Source organism: Cottoperca gobio, chromosome 2, assembly GCF_900634415.1.
Source record: "Cottoperca gobio chromosome 2, fCotGob3.1, whole genome shotgun sequence".
Classification (NCBI taxonomy): Eukaryota; Metazoa; Chordata; class Actinopteri; order Perciformes; family Bovichtidae; genus Cottoperca; species Cottoperca gobio.
The window spans coordinates 5,413,188-5,434,287 of NC_041356.1; the positions used below are offsets into that span (position 1 = coordinate 5,413,188).

General features: G+C 40.8%; 2 protein-coding genes across 2 annotated transcripts in view; one reads left to right on the plus strand and one right to left on the minus strand.

Moving 5' to 3' along the window:
- Window positions 1-5,308: 5,308 nt before the first annotated feature.
- On the minus strand, window positions 5,309-12,109 carry LOC115020016 (receptor activity-modifying protein 1-like). The gene is made up of 3 exons (XM_029449845.1): window positions 11,842-12,109; window positions 8,717-8,855; window positions 5,309-5,918 (listed from the first exon to the last, which is right to left on the minus strand). The coding sequence occupies exons 1-3, from the start codon at window positions 11,894-11,896 to the stop codon at window positions 5,663-5,665; spliced, it is 450 nt and encodes a 149-aa protein (XP_029305705.1). The 5' UTR covers window positions 11,897-12,109; the 3' UTR covers window positions 5,309-5,662.
- Window positions 12,110-16,448: 4,339 nt separating this feature from the next.
- Window positions 16,449-21,100, plus strand: part of LOC115017944 (receptor tyrosine-protein kinase erbB-4-like) — a 237,739-nt gene continuing 233,087 nt past the window's right edge. The window contains exon 1 of the mRNA XM_029446699.1: window positions 16,449-16,670. Within this exon, the coding sequence (XP_029302559.1) occupies window positions 16,607-16,670 (64 nt within the window). The 5' untranslated portion in view covers window positions 16,449-16,606. The remainder of the gene's footprint in view (window positions 16,671-21,100) is intronic.

Genomic DNA, 21,100 nt, shown 5'->3' on the forward strand with positions numbered 1-21,100 from the left:
ATTGCCACTGTGAAAGGAGTCTATTGCCTATTTTATCATTTTATTATTATTATTATTATTATTATTATTATTATTATTTAATATCATTTTTATAATACGGGACAGTCCAGAAATAAACAGCAGAAGCACATACATTCACAGAATAATATAAATATTTTCCTACTCGCTTATTCTTAAATATGAACCTATATCCATAAGAAGAAAGCATCTATGCTGTATTTTCCAAGCCAGTCTGTGAATGTCCACAGAAAACCCCGAGCCAGACACACAAACACACGACCTATATATACTATCTGGCCTCCTCATCATTTATCTTACAGCGGCAGAATCAGGATAGATTGGTTCAATTAGACTGGCCTTTAATGTAATCTGTTTAATCCATTTCTATCATCAAAGCCAATACCTACCTCTCCCCTTGGAGAGTGGGATTAGAGTGTATCTCAGAGCGAGCATCTCGGCTATAAAAAATAGCCTCGTAGTCACTCAGATCTCCTCGATATTTGTTTTTTACAACTGGCTGTGGAGGAAAAACAGAGTGTCTCAAGTGAAGTTTTAATGGGTTAAGATTTAAGATCTTCATATCCTAGCAGAGATTGCAAACGCTGTTTGGCGCAATGCACAGTGCCACAATAAAAATAAAAATAAAAAAAATGCAGGGAGGATTTGCTTCTTCCTTTCTCTTCAAAGGTTGCAGAGTTGAAGGAGAAAAAAAACAACCAGAGGAGTGGGTTGCATCAGCTATTTGTAATCCCTTCACTAAGTTTTAGTGTCAGTAATTACTAGTAACTGTCCATCCATCATTGTAAATGATCAGATTTCAACAGCTGTCTTCTATATTTGTATCTAAAGGTTTTAGTTTAAGGAGCCAGTGGAATTCAAAGACAGCTGCAATCTGCTTTTACCTGCTGAGATTTTACTCTCGATACCCATGTATCCATCCCCCGACCCTGCATGTCTCTGCACTCGCACTGAAAAAGGAAAGAGGAAAATGATGCACATATTTACCACTACGTATCTATTCCATGTTGAAATGCATCTTTCAGACATACACACACAATAACATCGTGTTTTATCCTCTTTTCCAACAATTCCAATCTCAGTTCACCTTCCAAATCAAGAGTTTCCCCCGCACCCATCCCAATTTAAATGCTCTCATATTTCCTTCTCCTACAGTGTGGTTTACCTGTGCGATTCCCATTCTGGAGAACATCCCCATGCAGCATTAGGAAACACTGCTCGTCACAGTCCACGGGAGTTTTTTTTTTTTTACTGTGTCTGCAGATATTAAAGGCATACATGAGGCTGCTTGCCTGCATCCTTTGACTTTGTGTTTTCTAATGGCTTCTGTGTGAGACTAAAGACGGGGAGTCGCATGGGGGTTACGTGTTCATCATGCATCAGCACAGGAACGGACGTCGGTGTGTGCAGCTGGCAGTTTTGATCAAAGCTGATTGATTGGACGACGCAAGGCAGGGCTGCACGTAGCAACACTGTGGGGTTAAGGGTTGGGGCTCCTGAGCACCCCCCCCCCCCCCCCCTCCTCCACCTTTTGTTAACGCAAACCATGCAAACCATATCTGACATTAGATATTGATCAGGGTGACGGATCAATACTTGTTGATTGGGAAGTAAATTTAGGAACAACACTGGCTGCATTCGTTCAAGACTGTTTAGGGGGAATCCAAATTAAATACTTTTTTTTAATATGCTTGGAAGCAAAGTGTGAGGTTTTTACTTACAAAGCCAATGTGCTTATAGAAGCAAACAAGTTTCCGATTCCTGAGAACTGGTACCGTTCTTCTATATGGAATATTTGATTAGATTTTTAGCCACATGTTTTTATTTACTCTTGTGATAATTTAGCACATCTATATCTACTATATCAGAGCAACAATGCAATTGCAGATTCAATAAAGGAATGCATTGATGATTTCAGTGCAAATATGTATTGATAAAGACTTCCGAAGCATTCCCACACTCAGCAACTCCTTCCTTCTGAGCGTCATATATATGCATTTACTGCCATCTGCTGCTATTCGCAAGCAAGTGCATGTGCAAAGAATATAGACAAGGAAAAGCTGAATTGTTGCATTTCTTTCGGTAATATTTGGAAAAAAACATGTAATTTCTTTTGTAATTTCATGTACATTTATTTTCTAAAGTGATTTCTCACAGCTCTACATACTGCTAATGAAGTTTCACACATGGTTTCATTGTATGCCATTCATATCTTGGCATGCACACCTCCTTGTAAAAGCACAACACATATATACATATGTATATTCATGTGACACATTTAAACAACGTAATTTATGGCCACAAAAAAACTATTTAAAGAAACATTAATGTTGATGCAAAGTACTTAAACCATAAAACTGTATTACTACACTTAATGTATCACAAACTGAACACACAATACTTTTGCCATGATATTATGAATTACATGTATTAGTTCTAAAACATGTAAATGATTTACTATGTTAACATGTTTCTATTTTGTTATTAGGGGAAATTAGGAAATGCTCTTGGAAAAAATGCAGAAAAAGCCCAATTTCAGACCAAAGGCACATATTGTGTGTATAACATTTACAATTCATTTTAATTGCAAGCCATAACCATGTGTAGGCTAAAAAAACTGAGGCTTTTTTAATGTGAATTATTAATATGTCAAATACCATTTGATGCATGACCTAAAGTGTAAGTGGTAATTAAAGCTCTTACACTGGCAGTATAAGTGACATACTTTGTCATCATCTTTATAGACACTGAAAATACAGCCTTATATTTCAAACTTTTGTTATTAAATAAGCTATTTACCAATTGCATTGAACTATACAATGTTAGATGGTAATAAAACTATATATTTTCACTTTTTTTGTATTAGTTTTACGCTGCCCTGTGTCCTTTCTCAAATCCCTATCTAGGAATCTGTGAAGATCTACTCACACGTCAAACACGTTTGGCGTGTCACTCTCACTCTGACAAAGAGTGGTGAGTGTTCCAGACTTTATTTACATCCAGATCTAAAAGTAGTCCTGGCAAACTAGGAGCGTGAATGCTATAAATACCTATATATTTACAGCTATGGCTTGGTGGAGACTTACTTTTAGTCCATTCTTTTGTTTGTAGGGATGAGGATCTGGTCACTGAGTGGATACATGGGTTTGGCAGGAGACCACCTCAACCTACCAGAATCTGCTACAAAAGTACTAAAGCTCATCAAGAACAAGTGAGACATTAACCTCCAACCTTAACCCGAGTCTAATCGTTAACTTCTAGCCTTGAGCTCTCACCTCCACTCGCCTGCCGCCGAATGTTGATCTTTATCATTATCAAAAACTGCTGAAATGTGTCTTTGAATACTGTCACAGTCTTGGGCATTAATCAGAAAAGCCAAACATTGCTTGACTAAGCTTAACTGTTGAAGGCTTTAACTGCTTTGATAATATAGCCGCCATTAATTCCCCTGCCACTGACAGGCAAGAATAGCCCAGCAAGCAAAATATATTGAGGGGAAGTGCTGAGCAATAACTTTTACATGGATAAAAAAAAAAGTTTGACATTGTATTTAATTACTATCACACTTTGGGAAGATTTACACACAGTTCTGCTCTCTATCTGCGGAAGGAACTGACCTGCTCTTTTGTCTTAAGATTCTACTTATATATTCTTTACATTTCCTCAATTAGTTTCAGTCTTGATTAAACCATTAATCCATCCCTTAATTAAATAAAAAATCCTTTTAAACCACTCTTTTTCTTCTTGTCTTCCATCCCAGTTTGAAGTCTGCTTTCTCCTGAGACAGAACTTACGATGGTTGTCAAGCAATTCTATTGGCTGGCGCGCAAACCTTTAAAACTCTGCATCCTGCAACCAGATTGCGACCTTTTTGGTGGGACGCCATTGCTCTGCCATTGACTTCATAGTATTTCTCTCCAGTCCTGGAATACACCCCTTATCACATCTAAATATTCAACACAAGGTCTCAGCCTATGCTGACGATGTTATTTTATTTATTTCAGATCCCAAATCCCAAAAAGAGTAAATGAATATCACAATCACATTTTTGAAGACTAGTCCATTTAGAATTGTTTCTGACAAGTTCACAAATCTGGGTATAGGAAGGTAATTGACATAATTGAAATAAGAAAATGGGACAATTGGAGAGAAACGTTTAATTCTGGAATACTTTGCCTCAATGGTGGGACATATCTATGTTATAAAAATAGTCGTGTTACCAAGGTTCCTGTATATATTTGAAGCCATTCTAGCGTTCATCCCTCAAAGTCACCTCAGATAGTTAGATTCAAGTTATATTTTCTTCAATATGGGCCTAATATATTAAAGGAAGCATCTAAGTGAAGGCATTAAAAATCTAAAAAGGTTTTGGGACTGTGGAAGTAGCGTGAAGGTATGATGCTCAGCCTATATACCTTTTAACATTGTTAGCCAGAGAGCAATAGCTGCAATCCTGGAACTCTGATATGTGCCTCAGGAAGCTCGGGAACATATTAAACCTGGAGAAAACTAAGTACATTTTGTCAACTAGAGAGGAAATATTTGTGATTTCATTAGTCTTATGACTTGCAGTTAAGTGTCACTGAGCCACCGTCTACGTGCTGTTCTGTATGTCATCTGACAAAAACCTCCTCCGGATATCTGCAATGTCCTGTGTGTATAACCACCAACTGTTGTGTTTATGCATGTATTCTTTTTTTTATGAAACCAATCAAAAATATAAACACAAAGTGCTAAAAACCTGGAAGTCTATTGATATTAGATTTGTGTGTAACACACTTATTTAACGAACCTGCAGTTATATGAACTCCAAGCTTATGAATATTGAAATGCGTGAATACTTCCAGAGTGAACAATGGAGCCCTGTTGTACAGTGATGGATGAGTTTGAGCATTTTGTACACAAATACACTTGCGTCCTGAATGAATATTTCATGAAGTAAATGTATCAGACAGTACAGGTGTGGAACCAGGAACCAAAATATCCTCCAGGGTGCAATGATGACTGTTTGGGACACTAAACTGTTTCTCTTTGTGCACTTAAGTGTTTTAATACTGTAAGTAAACAGAGAGTTACAGGTTACCAACCTGTAACCTGTATTTTCTTGCATTTTCTGTACAAAAAGCTGCACAGTTGACAGTGAATTCTTCACTACGATGATCGCCCCCCTAACCTCTTTGTCCCGAACTCCTTCTTCCTCTCCTTCAGTCAAATTTCTATATTTTCTGCTTCCTTTCTCCCCCTCTTTTTTCCAAATTCATACCAATCATTTATCCAAGTCATCGTGTCCTCGTATCCTACAGTTATTTATGTGTTCACAGATTGTTTAGGGATATGATAACAGATGGTAATTAACATGCATGGCCCCCAATTCCCCTGAATCTCAAAGACCTTTCTTTATTACTTTCCCCTGCCAAACCTTGACACTCCCATATTGGTGATGTTATCCACAAATTAATTCTATTTTTATACCAAATAGAGCATTTATTATATATTAAAGTCAACATCTGCTGCAGTCAAACTGTCTCCACACTCCGTCTATACACACAGCTTAATATATGAGGAATAAATCCCCTAAAAATCTTTCATCACATGCTACACCTCTGCCGTACGTATTTACAAGCCTCGATCCAGAGGCCGGTCCCTATAAAACCCCCTCCGTGCGTTTACTCCTCCACACCACAAGGGCAGTCATGAGCAGGGTGATCAGCACGGGCACCGCGATGAACGGGGCGAGGATGCTGGTCGGCGGGTCGTGCAGGAGCCGGCCCGTCAGAGCGCAGTTGTGGAAGTACATCCGGTGAATCTGCATGAAGAAGCGGTCCACTATCTGATTTGGCCAGAAGCAGTCAACCTTCAAGGCCACATGGTAGGTGCAGTTTGTTATCCCCTCATAGATCCTGCAGAGGGTGACAACACACTGTCAAATCGACCGAAATGATTCAAGGGAAAACTGTCAACTGCTATCACAAACATCTTGATGGTAAGAAGTAGTAAGGAAGTAGTAGTAGTACTATTCAACCCCCTATTTCCCACTCTGAGTTACAGCATTTTAGAAATACACTCTTAAGGTTGAAATAGTCTCTTGCTGTGTCTTTGAAACGTCCTTTCAGAGTGGAACCAGAGTAGGGACTCCTGTTGGTAGGAAAAAAGGCAAAGGAGTGTCTAGAATTACCAGTGGGATTAACAAAGCTAAATATAACTACTAGGTGGTAGAGGGCAGGGGTAATAGAGATGCATACCAACAGGGTAGCACCCCTCTGTCCAGCGTTGCACCATACCGGGAGAGATTCTGCTCCGGATGGCCACCGTGTTTAACTACATAGCTGATGGCCGAGTGGAAAAAATTTGTCCACCCAACCTTAATGTTTATTATAAATAGCTTGTTCGAATGTATTGTTAAATGTGTCATCCCCTATTTAATTTAATTAGACGTTAATTAGTTTGAGTGAATTTGATGATTAAAGCTATTACATTTGTATAGGTTTTGACAGGAAAGAAGCAGGAGTCACTTCTATTTCAGTTTACGTAAATCAAATTTGAATAAAATTCACACAATCTGGATGGTCTTTGGGGCAGATGGTAAGAATTATACAAAATTATGAAGAATGAGAATGTTTTTTTTTTTTTTTGTTCATGGCCCTACAAACTTAACAAAACTTTATTGCAAATGAAGACACCATCGTGTTTTCATTAATAATTACATTTGTTTCAGAAAGGTTTTCAAACTAACAATCAATGGAGCGATGCTGCGAATACATACAGTATTTGAACCCCCCGCGGTGACTAATTTTTTTTTTTTTGGGTGCTGTGGTAGACAACATGGGCAGAGAACCTGAGGTCACCAGAGAACTAATAAAGAAAAACTGTGATCATCATAGATCACTTTCACGAAGCAAACAAAAGAAATATCCCCTGTGTTTGACTTTCTCCTCCCTACAGAGGGATTGTTTATTTTCTCTTGGAGAAAGAAGTACATGATCAGCAAAATAAAGTGTACAGAGCAGTCACTGAGAGAAGAGGACATCTACAGATGACTGCGGCTGGAATTCTGTGTGCCGTATTCAATTGAAGTACAGTTGAAAAATAAAGCTGAAGATGGGACACTTATTCACTGGTGTGAATACAAATTGACAAAAACTAAGCACTCCAAGGATTGGAAGTATTTTAGCTTCACATATGTTTGGTTATTTTTGAATAATTGTCATTGCCCTTCACATAGTATTCTGGGAACAGCGTATAAAAAAACACATTTAGCTCACATTAGCCACCATAAGCTAACTAAGCTAGGACGAAGACTATTATTTTCTATAAATTGGTCTGTACCCACACAAAAGCCTCATTTGTGTATTTCTAACAATCTTTTCCGTATGTTTTATTTATCGGTTGCACAGCGAGCTCTCCAAAGGACCTCGAAGAACGGCGTCAAACATTGTTTGCGAGGAATTTCGTGACGCAAACCCTCTAGGTGCTTGTACAAATCTTTTGTGATGAATTACAACTGCACACACACACACACACACACACACACACACACGCTGCACACACACACACACACACACACACCCACACACACACACACACACACACACACACACACACACACACACACACACACACACACACACGCTGCACACACACACACACACACACACCCACACACACACACACACACACACACACACACACTCACACACACACACACACACACACACACACACACACGCTGCACACACACACACACACACACACACACACCCCCACACACACCCACACACACACACACACACACACACACACACACACACACACACACACACGCTGTACACACAAAGAGCACCACCACTAATTATGTGCTGGACCAGGAGAGGACAGGGAGCCCGGAGGGAAATCATTGTTTTGACAGTAGCTTCTCCTGTGGGCCTCCAACCTCCTTCCACACTCCTTCCCATCCTCTGACTGTCAGTGTTTGGAAAAAGACTGCTGGGATACACACACAGACACAGACGATATGATGTGCGACAGATACAGTAAAAGGACGCAACCCAGCGATGGGATAATGGGTGGAAACACAGGCTGGAGTTGGTGGTGGGCTATAAGGCGAACAGTTGTGGACAGCAGAAGTCAAGTCAAGGCGAACAACATCATTTGTACTATTAGTCCTATAGGGGGAATGGGAAATAACTTGTTGATGTGATGCTATGTGCTGCATTTATATCATTAAGCTCAATAGATTGCTACGATCAATGGGCCTCATTCACCAACCGTTTTCACAGAGATCTTTAACAATGTTTTCTTATTTGGGATTTTCTTAGGACCTTTCTCAAGAACCAATTTAAGAGCAAACTTAGGAAGATATTGGTGAATGACACCCTTTGTTACCAAAGGAAAGTCAGGTAGACTGAGTTAACCCTTGACTACATGCTTGATTATAGAGGAAATATGTTCAGAATGTACCAGCTTCCATATGCAATTATCATAAAGTTTCAATCCATTGACAGCATATTGTATACAAAGGTAAACCAACCCAACCTCCTCCTTATGTATCATTTTTGGTATTTACTGTTAATCTTATTAAAAGAAGAATAGTTTTTGCCATAAATAAGTTCCTTGACGCAAGCATATAACAGTATATATACAGCAGTATAACAAGCCTTTTTGCCCCACTCTTTTTGAACGACCGAGTCGTTGAACTCACTCCACGGTGTCGGGCCAGCTGCACCACAGGCCTCGGTCCAGCACTCCCATGTCGTATTTGAACTTAGCTAAGCAGAGATCGTTGATCGTCCTCTCGTAGAATCCCGTGTTGCAGCTGGACACTGCTGGCAGGACTTGAGCTAAAGCACAGAAGACGAAGAGAGACGAAAATCAAACTAAACGCACTAATCAGGGCATAAATAAGACAATGAGAATGAATTTGGCTGATATGAGGTGAGAGTGGGGAGCCAAACTTAGCATCATTGTCGGGATACAATAGATTTGACAAAGCACTGCAGAGGTTATCTGCTTCATTCAGTTCTTGATAATTAGGTTTGTGCAACAAACAAGGTCATGTCCTGGCAATGGTTATTCCAATTGGACCATTTCTTTCCTATTAGGCTGTTACTTTTCAAGAAAAGATTTTTAATTTGCAGTCGGAGTCCCAATCCCATTTGTTTGTTTCAGAGATTTGTGTTAACGTGGAGGCAGACTGCTGCCGTCCCGCGGGACTCTGCGCTGAATGTAACAACACTGAGCAGTGCAGTCGGAGAGGGAACTTAAGCTGGCGGAAAAAGACCCGTGTGGAACGAACAGGTTGTTGTTACGATCGGGGAAACATGGTGGATCTAAGTCTGCGCCGACCTGATAAGAGCCAACTGTGTGCCCATTATGTTTGCTCTGTCTCAGCCGGCTCTGGAGGCTCTGAAACACTCAAAGGGAGACTGAATGTATTGACGTGGGGATTTTGAAAGAGATGCTACTGAAAGAAAAATGTGGAAAATGGTCGAGACCGCTGGTGCAGCACACATTTTCAAAGGAACAGAGGCAAAAAAACCGGAACAAATAAATGGTAATTTTGCAAAAAAAAAATGAAGTATCTATTAGGTCCCTTTCACACATGCAGTATATTACTGTAACGTTCAGGTACATTTCCTGAATTGGGTCATGTGTGAACGAGAGCAGGGATCGATATTCAGGGAAATCTGCACCGCTTATTTACCCAGCCTTGCCCCTCATCCTCTTCTTCTCCTCTTGAGTTTTATGGCGGTTGGCATCCACAAGTGTTGCATTACGACCATCTGCTGGACTGTCCCTTGTCCCGTCTATTCCGGCATTTCCATGGCATGTGGAAGTTTATCCCGGTAATTAATCGGGAACTATGTGTGAAAGAGGCTTTAGTTTATGTCCCTCTATTTGTTAGCAACTGCTCATGGTGGAAATCTGACATTCAAGTGTTTAAAGATGCCTTCTAACTTGGCCGCTAAACAGCATTGCATTCACATTCTATTTTCCAAACCGTGGCCCACGCTGCTAACTGGAGGATTGAACTATATCGACTTACTGCCTTCCAGTTTGTCCATATTTTGGGTTGAGGAAACACCCATCAGAGTAGCACCAATCATAAATTCTGCCCGCCATTCTAGGACTCAATATTTATGGATTTAAAAGATGACGCTCATGAATACGATGAGGATCCATCGAGCTCAGGTGTCACTCATGTTTAGCCAGCTGCTGTGTTGCTCAGCACCTTCATATTACAGCACTCATGTTGTCCTCCATTACACACATTAGCTAGGAGTTCCACTGCTGCGAAGCATCTGAAGAGCCAGCGCATTAGATGCTGCATCTTTTGATTTGTGAGTCATGAACAGAAGATGGATGGCCTTCACCTACGAAATGTCACTCAAAGAGACACATGTAAACCAGGAAGAGACTCAAAATGACTACAAAGACAAAACATATGACTACAAGGAGACAACAAGCAACTGTGAAGACACAAAGTGAGCACAAAGAGACTCAAAGAGAAGCTGAACAACTATAAAGTCTGTGTGTGGTGCTCCTATGTTGGAGAGCCGGTGGGGCCTTTTGCTTGTCTGTGCCCAGGGGCCCATTGTCAAAGTCCGCCTGTGCTACTGTACGCCACACAAACCTAATCATGCCCTTGCCCATTAGTGAAATGTAATTCAGTACATTTACTCAAGTACAATTCTGAAGTACTTCACTGTTTCTATTCCATGCTACTTTAGACTTGTACTTTACATGTAAAGTTAATAGTTACCGTCATAAATATCCCTGTTTTATTGTATGTTGGTCTTCCTTTCCTCATCACTGATTGGCTCCTGTTTCAACCCTGATTAAGTTCACCTCATGCAATTTCTAGTGGAGTTTATCTTGGGTTACATAGTTATCCTATATCCATGTTAGTTTAACTGACAGCTTTATTTATCCTCCTTTCTGTAAGAATGACATTTGAGACTGATTTGACTCTTTTGTTAAGTTGTAATCTTGTATTTTTGTTTGTTTGTTTCAGTGCCACCAGAAGTCTGTGTGTTGTGCTCCTTAAGTTCATAAATGCAATTGTTTAGTTTTTGGAGAAATATTAATGAAAGTTCCTGACTTCCATGCATTCTGATCCTAATGAACAATTACTTTACAAACTAAGAGTTAACATACACAACTGATCTCATTGAGTGTATTGTTATAGATGATATGATATGTAATGATGATGATGTATGAGGCATTTTACTGTTGATATTGCGTGTTAGTACTTACACCCTGATCTTGCCTCATAATAAAAAACAATTAAAAGGTACACTGTGTATTTCTTATTTCTGTATTTGGATCCCCATTAGCTTGCTGGGGTCCACAGAAAAACATTAACGTTTTAAAATAAAATTGGTATCAATAACTAAAACAAGACTAAACAATATGTGAGGTTTAGAAAATAAGTGAAATGACTCTACATATGAAACAATGGACTACAATGGAAACAAAACAAAATTCATAAATACACAGCAGCACTACATACATGTCAAATTAATTAAAATAAATTAAAATAATTGTATTATTAATAATACAAATAATAACAATATATATATATATATATATATATATATATATATATATATATATATATATATATATATATATATATATATATATAAAAGTCGTAATAGTCAAACTAAAATAAATAACAGTAATAGTAAAACAAAGATTTTAAAACAACAAAACAAAACAATATGTGAGATTCGATTTGTTTTATTAACTTATTGACCTGCTATGCACACACCCTATACAATATGCAAAATGATCAAAGAAGTTTAAGAAGTGCGACACACTCACCTGCCATCAGCAACACAAGCCCCGCTTTCAGGAGCGACGCGCTTTCCAGAGCCATGCCGAACTCCAACACGTTTTACGCACTCTGCTCACTCCCTGGAGGTCAACTGCACATATTCTTTCGCCAGTATTGGAGCCGAAAGCCACTGATTCGGTCCCACACTACGATGTTACAGATGAATCAACCGCAGTCCCTGGTGCGCGGTCAACACGAAGGTGCCAACTGCGCGTAAAAGCCCCTTGACCTTCCCCAGCAGCAGCCTCCTTCCCTCACCGCAGTCCTAATCATAGAAGCCCGGCATGACATCTGATCCTTCTGTCCTGCTGCTTACAGCGTGGAGCTGTTCATAGGGGACAAAACAAAGTCAGACACCAAAATATGTGCCAGTCATGATGAACCCATGCAGGGAATCATTATATTTGTATGATAAAGACCTAATTTATGTCATAAAAATATCAAATAATGAGGGAAAGTAAGAGACGACAAAAATTAAATTAAGTTGTTAAAAGGCCTCATAAAGTGTGGAATAATACACCCAAGAGAAACTGAGAGATTAGACGTGTGCAAGAAACTATTAAGAAATTGAATTAAGTAAAAGAGGAAGTAGCCCAGTGCAGAAATACAAGTTAAAGTCCTGCATTTAAAATCTCTCTTAAGTAAAAAAACACAAGCATTAAAATATAAAAGTACTGAACTCATTATGCAAACAGCCCCATTTCAGAATAATACGTACAACATCAATAAGTGCGATATAATGTTAAAGCTGGAGCAAATCTTCTATATTTCTGATATATTCTACGGAAGCCCGGAAAGGCAAGAAATAAATAATATTTCTTGTGATCCATTTTCTAAGTCTGATGTAAATGTTCTCTCTCCTGTGTTTATGACTTAAGAACAGGTAAAAACATTTTGTTTTGCTAGGATAATCTATTTCAATTTCCTTATTTTTTTGTAAAAACAGGTTTAAAAAAAAGTTTTGTCAGTTGACATTTCTTTTTTCTTTCTTGGTGTTTGTTGTAATTCTAATTTGGCCACCAGAGTGCACCATCACTTTATGCTCTTAAAAGGACTAAAAGCTTTCATGTTTTCTTCCAGGTGAGTTTTAAGAAAGACATGGCACTAATGCTACATACCTTGCACAATATACACACCTTGTGTTTACAATCCATGGAGAAATTAAAACATGAATCACTCAAAGAATATCATGTGCCAAGACTTTTTTCTAACAGATGAAATAAACAGGTTACTTATCAAGTAAATGCAGTGGATTAAAAGTGCAATATTAGCTACCACAAGGTGGTGGATTAGAAGTATAAAATAGCTTTAAATGGAAATGCTCAAGTGAAGTAGAAGTACCTCAGATTGTACTTAAGTAATTGTATTTAGTTGCATTCCACCACTGGATGAGATGACTATACCCTCAACATTCTGTGACCCTGAAGAAACTGCTCCTCCATTTGTTATTCTACATGTAGACCAGGCGTCTTGATTTGGCTCCATGAACTCCCTACATTCTACAGAATAGTCCTTTAAATACACAATCATCACACTTTATAATCTATCATTTGAATGCTATTTGCTCCAAATTGCACTATTATGTCTGCAGAGGCCTGCTGTGAGACATCATTTCATTACACTCAGTATACGTTTTTTTAATTAAATGCTCACGAGTCAAGTTCCCCCCCTTGTTACTTATTTATTATTTGTAATGGATTACTTGGAAAACCGTCTTCACACAGGGACCCATTACGGAGCACAAAGACTCAATTCCCATTTCCATGTCACGCTCATATCAGTGCGGATCTCGTGCAGCCGAGTAATGTCACTAATTGAATGTTTTATCTGCAGAGTTTTGTACAGGAACAGAGTGACGTTCATTAGTATTCTCGAGGCGGCTCTGCGTTGTGCCGCCACCCAGCGTGGCTGTCTGTGCTACTGTATGTGTGTGTGTGTGTGAGACTAATCACATAGCTCAAATCAACACTTTCATGTGCCTCCCATAATACACTGTTGACTGTTCATATATTAGCGGGTCATTATAAAAATAAGTTCATTCTAAAGACAAGGCTGCTCTGGTCTTTTTTGTTGACTTTGCTTTATACAATAATTAATGTCTTCGTTTAGACTAGTGTAAAGAAAACATCAATAATATACATTTTGCTATTTATTTGTAGATAGATAGATAGATAGATAGATAGATAGATAGATAGATAGATAGATAGATAGATAGATAGATAGATAGATAGATAGATAGATAGATAGATAGATAGATAGATAGATAGAAAGTACAGGCTGTTATGGTTTGAATTGAATTGAATCTGCATCCCGCTGCCATCACCAAGAGGAGTTGTACAGTCTTATGGCCAGGGGGACAAAAGAGTTGTTGAGTCTGTCTGTGGAGCAGGACAGGGACAGCAGTCTGCCGCTGAACACGTTCCTCTGCCGGGTGAATGTGGTGGGCGTTGTCCAGGATGGATAACAGTTTGTCAAGGGTCCATCTCTCCGCCACTGTCACCAGGGAGTCCAGCTCTGTGCCCACTACAGAGCCAGCCCTCCTCACCAGTCTGTCCAGCCGCCCAGCGTCCGTCTTCTTGCTGCTTCCTCCCCAACACACCACAGCATAGAAGAGAGCGCTGGCCACCACAGACTGGTAGAACATCAACTTGCAGATTTTGAAGGACCCCAGCCTTCTCAGGAAGTACAGACGACTCTGCCCTTTCTTATGAAGAGTGTCCATGTTTGCAGTCCGGTCCAGCTTGTCGTCCAGCTGCAGGCCCAGATATTTGTAGGTCCTGACCACCTCCACGTCGACCCCCTCGATGGACACAGGTTGCAGGTGTGGCCTGATCCTTCGGAAGTCCACCACCATCTCCTTGGTCTTGGAGGTGTTCAGCTGCAGATTGTTTGACTTGGACCACCTCACAAAGTCCTCCACCAGGCTCCTGTACTCCCCCTCTTGTCCATCCCTGACACAGACAGCGATCACAGAGTCATCTGAGTATTTCTGCATGTGGCAGAGCTCAGAGTTGTGCTGGAAGTCAGAGGTGTAGAGGGCGAACAAGACAGGGGAGAGTACAGTCCACTGTGGCGCTCCAGTGCTGCTGACCTTTCAGCCTGACGTACTGTGGTCTCTCTGTGAGGTAGTCCGTGATCCATCTCACCAGATGTGAGTCCACCCTCATCTCTGTCAGCTTATCTCTCAGGAGTGGGGGCTGGAAGGTGTTAAAGGCGCCGGAGAAATCAAAAGACATCATTCTCATCTCATATTTGTGTTTGTAGATTTCTCTTAATTCACCAATAGTTAGCATTATAAAGCCTCATTTGCATATTTAAACATAACATTTCAGAAAACTACAAAGATATGATTGTCTTAATGTAAATAATCAACTGGGTAAGTCTCATGGTGATATCTATTCGTTTTTCACACAGTCTCACTTTTTCATGACCCCAAAATGATGATAATTAGACTTTGAGGCGATTGTTTAGCATTTTGGTTTATTTCCCATCAATATGAGCTCAATATATGTGGAAAAATACAAGCATAAATATCCAGAAAGAAAGACTCAAAAGGGAGTAATTCTCCCCAATCTCCCCTAGAGAGCAGCAGAGGACACTAAATGAAGCCTCTCGGTGGCACTGTGGAGATTTATGAAGGATCATTTCACTCCTTGCTGCCTAAACTGTGGAGTAATCTGGTAATAGAGCAAATTTACGCCTGAGTTTTCACTTTACATGGATCACAAATCAATATATATCTGTCCTCGCTGGTTTTCCAGCCGGTTTCATACTTTCACACGAGTCCACTGTGCTTGTAAAATGAGCGGCCCTGAAAATGGTCTACTGCTTGTTCTCTGCAGCCCCTTTAGACTAGTATCAAAGTTTATAGGCTGTGCCTTCCAGCGGGGGGAGGGGGGGGGGGGGGGCTGAGCCTGCTGTACCTTCTGTAAATCTACATTCAATATACCAACACAAATGAGTTTGAGTAGTTGTATATAATCTGTAATAAAACCTGGAAAATCACAGCAATTTCTTATATTTCTCCTCCTTAACAGAGATGTGCCTCTCGAAATGCTGACTATATTGCTTTGGAATGGCGACCAATAGGCTTTAAAGCAACTAATATGATCATTATACGGAAAAAAATAAAACGTCTGTGTGGTTTCCAGTAGGAACTACAGGTAGCAATTTTAACTTCAAACTACCCCAGCAAGAAACCAAAAGAGAAGCTGCTCCTGACAGGTGTACTGACAGCAGCGATGGAGCCAAATAGCCAATCAGGAGAGGTGATAAGTGAGGTGGGCGGGTTTCCAAAAAAAAAGACAAAACGCTCCTAATCTTTTGGATAGCGGCTTTAATTGGCTGAAGGAGGTGTCAATACCAGTAAGGAGGCGTGTTCTCCCCCCCCCCCACCCCATCCCAGGACACACTCCACCCCCCTCCCCACCCCCCCCCTGCCACCGGCGCTGTGGCAGCGTGAGGAGTAAATGGCTCAGAGTATCCGAGGAGTAAACCGACCTAAACACTGGTCTGGGAACTGATAAACAAACACAACAAATAACGCGGGTGCGTAAAAGCTCTCCACGGCGCTGGTTCTCTGGGTGCGCACGGAAACTGTGCTTAGCAGCAAAGAAGACTCCGACGTGGGTTTTTTTTTGTTTTTGTTTTTTTCCTTTGCTTGTTTATTTCTGTGTGCGTGAACCAAAACGAGGATATCTTAATTGGACATGTGAGTTACGGGAGTTAACAAGACAAGCAGCCTTTTCGAAGATGAAGTTCTCCGCCTGTGTCCTCGTCACTTTGCTGGTGATCCGATCGAGTGCAGCACAGTCAGGTGAGTGCTTGGATGCGCGTCTCTGCACCTGGGTCTCCCGGTCAGCTCAGGTTCCAAACACCTAAAATATATATATATTCAGGCATAAACCTGCACATATGGACATAATGTACTGGTGAAATCACAGTGTGGTGAATGATGATGACATTGTTTTTATTGTGAGCTCTAAATCACTGTCAGAAACTTAACACAACTTCATATCCAACCACGCTCATGCTGATTTTGAATCATCGCACTGGGACTCTCACACCTGCAGTCAACGGTGACATCCAGCAGCCTGTGCGAGCGTTTCGGGCTCTGCGTAAAAATATCTCCCCAAACTCCACTCCTTTTTATATTACCTTTCTACTTATAATTTCAAGCTTATCGGATCCAATAAAAGACACATTTCCATGTGAAACATACTTTGCTTGTTGCCTAAATTGGATAAATATTCCGGTTTGGAAAAGTCTTGTATCAAATGTCTTTTAAAATGCACTGAAGAGAGCGGATCTCTGATGGTAGTGCAGCTCAAATGAGCGCGTGCTGTTTCATATTGTACCCTAAATATGAATGAATGCGCCATCGTTTTAATTGAATTCCCCTAAGCAGATATTGATAGACCGTGGCTATTTGCGCTGATTTATCTGGCTTGAGCTTGTACCAGTGCTCTCCTACCGGTTTTTTTTTTTTTATTCCTGTCTTTGAATAATTTAGATGTAGCAGATATACTGAGGGCTATAGTGGGAAATCATCTCGCTTTCATCATAAGCAGCCCCGTGGAGTCAATCTTCGGACAAAAAATCACTTTAATGATCTTGCAATGCTCCTATAATGCTTGTAAATGCGTTCATGGCACGTTCTAGTGGAGTTAATGACATCTATATGTGTTGTAACGCCTCCTTTTCTGCAGCTGCATCACACTTACCGGGTAATATTTAGTGCAGTGCAGTGTTTGCATCAGTATGTATCCAAAGCAAATAATAAGTTGGACAGGCTTTGATGTGCCGTTGAACTTTTTTTTTTTTCACACACTTACTCATCAATGGGCTTTAATGTGCTCCGGTATTCTGTTGGAATTACAGTGTTGGTGTAATATGTGCTTTGGGATAAGACTGGGAGTTCATTGCAGAGTCACATATGTATATTTCACTTTGGGAAATATCAATATAATCAAGCGTTTGGCGAGGAATGGCAAAGTGAGAAACTCCAGCAGCACATGCAGGAAGTGAGAACATAGGAGAGTTTGTGGGTGGATGTTCGGAGGTGATTTTGCCCCCCCCCCGCCTCGCCTCGCCTCCAAGGACAGGTCGAGTTTTGGCTCGATCCCTGATGGCTTGTGGTTTCTCAGGCAGAGCTGTGGAAACAAACACACACTCCCCCCGCGTGCTGTGGTATGAGTGTGTGGAGCCTCTGAATGCTGCCTATTAAACAGGAGTGGATAGATGCACGGATGGATGGGTGTCAGGCGGGGAAGAAAAGTGGCACCCCTCGCCCTGGTTTATTTATTCACCACGCATACACTCCCATCTGAGATATTTGTGATGCAAATTCAGCCCAAGAATCTGAGCTATGCCTCTCGGGAAGTTCATTGTGTTTGTGTGGGTGTTTTACTGAGTAGATATTTGTGAGCTATCTGTCCACTCTTTGGCTTAATCTCCCTCTCCTTATTGTAGCGTTAGAAATTCATACCCAGCGCCATATATCAAGTCCTATCAGGTAGAAGTAAGTCAAGGCTAGAGATGTTCACTTCAGTGGTGTTTAACATGGTGATTGAATCTGTCTGTGCGCTTCTGCTGCGAGACAAATGTCTGCAGCATTCCTGCCAGTCAGCTGGTCTGTGGAGCAGTATAACTGTGTGTGTGTGTGTGTGTGTGTGTGTGTGTGTGTGTCAGACGTACAGTGTGTGCCAAAAATGGAGGTGTTCACACCGCGAGGAACTTGATTGATGTGTTGTCGAACTGACTGTTGGCAGTGAGAGGATGCTACAGACATGGCCTTCTGCAGACTCCATGTTTCAGTTTTTCCTCACACGTGTGGCTCAATTCTTGAATGAGAACGTTTTTCTTTTTTTTCTTTTTTCTCATAAGAATAAATCTCCGAACAAATAGTTTGGATTTCTCATCATTCAAGCAAATTGCACATATTTTGGCAGGTGTGCAAAAAGGGAGATTGTCTGCAATTTGCACTATAACTACTTCCACAAACAACATTCTTTCACATGGAAAAATTATCCTTTCAGTTATCAAAATCTGTCAGACGTGCAGGTATATTCTATGAATGTTATATGACATGGTGTGTTTGTGATGTTTGCTAAACCAAAACGACAGGATGTCCACCAGGAAACATGAGGACTTGTAGTGTAACGCACTGTAAGGAGGTCCAGTTTGTCGTCTTTTACTGAGCTTCTGTACGTTTCTTTTTTTATTGTTGCTGTTTTGTTTTTTGTTTCTATACATCAAAGGTGAATTTTTCTGTTTTTAAAGTACACTTTTCCCATTAAACTTATACCTACTGTTAAAATTGGAATCTGAAAAGCTAGACTTTCCTTCAATTTTGGAAGATTTACATTTAAAGCTTTAATCTCTGGGAACAATTTTCTCATCAAAGCAATCATTTGGCTTATAATTTGACTTTATTATACAATTTTAAGGGAAAAAACAGCCTTATGGCTCACACGGTGACAATTCTTCAGTTTGGTCGCCAATTTACTGACACCAAACACACATATTACCTTTTTGTAGACATGCGATAGAGTTGTGATGTCCACTTTAGACAATGTTGAGACCATTGAGAAAACCTGTAATGTAAAGATTTAAAATGAACATTAAAAAAGTAAACTCAGAGTTCAGGATTGAATCTACCGATGCGTTCAAGGGAACTCACCTGGCGGGTTCATTTCACTCAAAAGTGCCACAAAAAAAACTGAACAATGAAGCCAACTTTTCTCTGATCACACACGTCTGAAGGAACCGACATCCACGACTTATATTCCCGTAGGATAGTGGGGATGGGGGTGCAGCTAACGGTTGTCATTATCGTTCCATCTGACGATTGTTCTCTGAGTTAATCGTTTTTATCTTTAAAATGTGACGAAATGGTGAAAATGCCCAACAGCCGAGGGGACCAAGGAATGTTTGCCACTTGAAAAAGGATCAAAATAGTTGCCATTAATTACCCGTCGATAGAGTTATTGAACAGTCAGCTCGTCTTTGTCGCTGTATGTGTTCCTGCATACCAAAATTTGGCATTTTTCGTGGCTGCAAATGACAGTTTTGAAAGTGCACATTCCTCAGATGCGGTTAAAAAGCTCTGTAAAGAGTCGGAGAGATTCTTCTGTCAAATTACTGCTTCCGAGGTCAACAAGAAACCTTCATGCTCATTTCATCTTCCCTGTAGTTGTGAAGGACTTTAGTCATCTTTGATTTAATCCATCTTTCTTTTGTGCAGAGTTTTTGAGTCAGCGAATGTTGCTCTTCGGGGTCAAGGTGTCAAGGAATTCGGCAAAATGCACGGCTTGATTGGGGTAATCTTTAACTTCAGAGGATTTGTGATGTGCTTCTGAGTTGGCCCTAAAAAACACAGTTGTGCTTTTGCTAAAAAAACACACTTTCTTTTAAGAAGCAGTAGTTTCACCTTCGTCTATTGAGCCGTCTGCTTTCGCTCTCTTACCGAAACAAGTGTCTTGTAACATTTCAATCGCCGCGGCTCTCGAGTGCATGTGTGTGTGACAAATGTTGCATTCACACGTGTGCCTTGTGTGTGTGTTTGGGTGACATTTAAAGACGTGCTCTCCTGTGAAATGGCCGGGGGAGAGGGGGGTGGGGGGATCCCGCTGAATGCCAGTATCAAATTACTGGGCGTCCGTCAGCTGGCACACACACGGAGCCGTGGAGCTGGCCGAGGCTTTGTAGAAGACTGGCGGAAATGAGAATTTATTACAAGCTAATTAAGCTTCTTTTTTTTGATAGCATCAGTCTAGACCGCGGGCCCTTTATTTGACAGCATGAGAGATGAGGGAGGTGAAGGAATTCAATCTTGCTCTAAATTAGTCAACATTGCTATCATAACTCGATATCTGCCAGGCTTAACCCGTGCCAAGCTTCGGCTGTTAGTCCAATACGCTGTCATTTCTGACGGGCTGATGGAGATCTGGACAGTTTGTCGGTGTCTTCCGGTGAAAGACGGGCGGAGGGGGGGGGCCGTTTGCACAAAAGTGTAATAATTGTAGTTCAATGAGGGTGACATTGAAGTGTGGGCTGTTTTTGCTTCCTCTATCACAACTGTACAGCCTCAGCGGGCCGTGAGGGAAGCCTGACAAACGACTCTGACGCGTGGGGTGCGGTGGGTGGGGGGGGTGATGGAACGCTTTTATGAGGCCTGACAGCAGTGCACTACCTCTCATGGTGCTCGCCGTCTGATTCAGCGTTCTGATTATTATCAGCACCGGC

What these genes read in the sequence shown, in the direction of transcription:
- LOC115020016 (XM_029449845.1), bottom strand. Translation starts at nt 11,896, where the DNA reads ATGGCTCTGGAAAGCGCGTCGCTCCTGAAAGCGGGGCTTGTGTTGCTG. An exon ending in GCTTGTGTTGCTGATGGCAG is followed by an intron (nt 8,856 to 11,841) that starts GTGAGTGTGTCG and finishes TCTGTGCTTTAG; the next exon opens with CTCAAGTCCTGCCAGCAGTG. An exon ending in AGCTGGCCCGACACCGTGGA is followed by an intron (nt 5,919 to 8,716) that starts GTGAGTTCAACG and finishes CACCCTCTGCAG; the next exon opens with GATCTATGAGGGGATAACAA.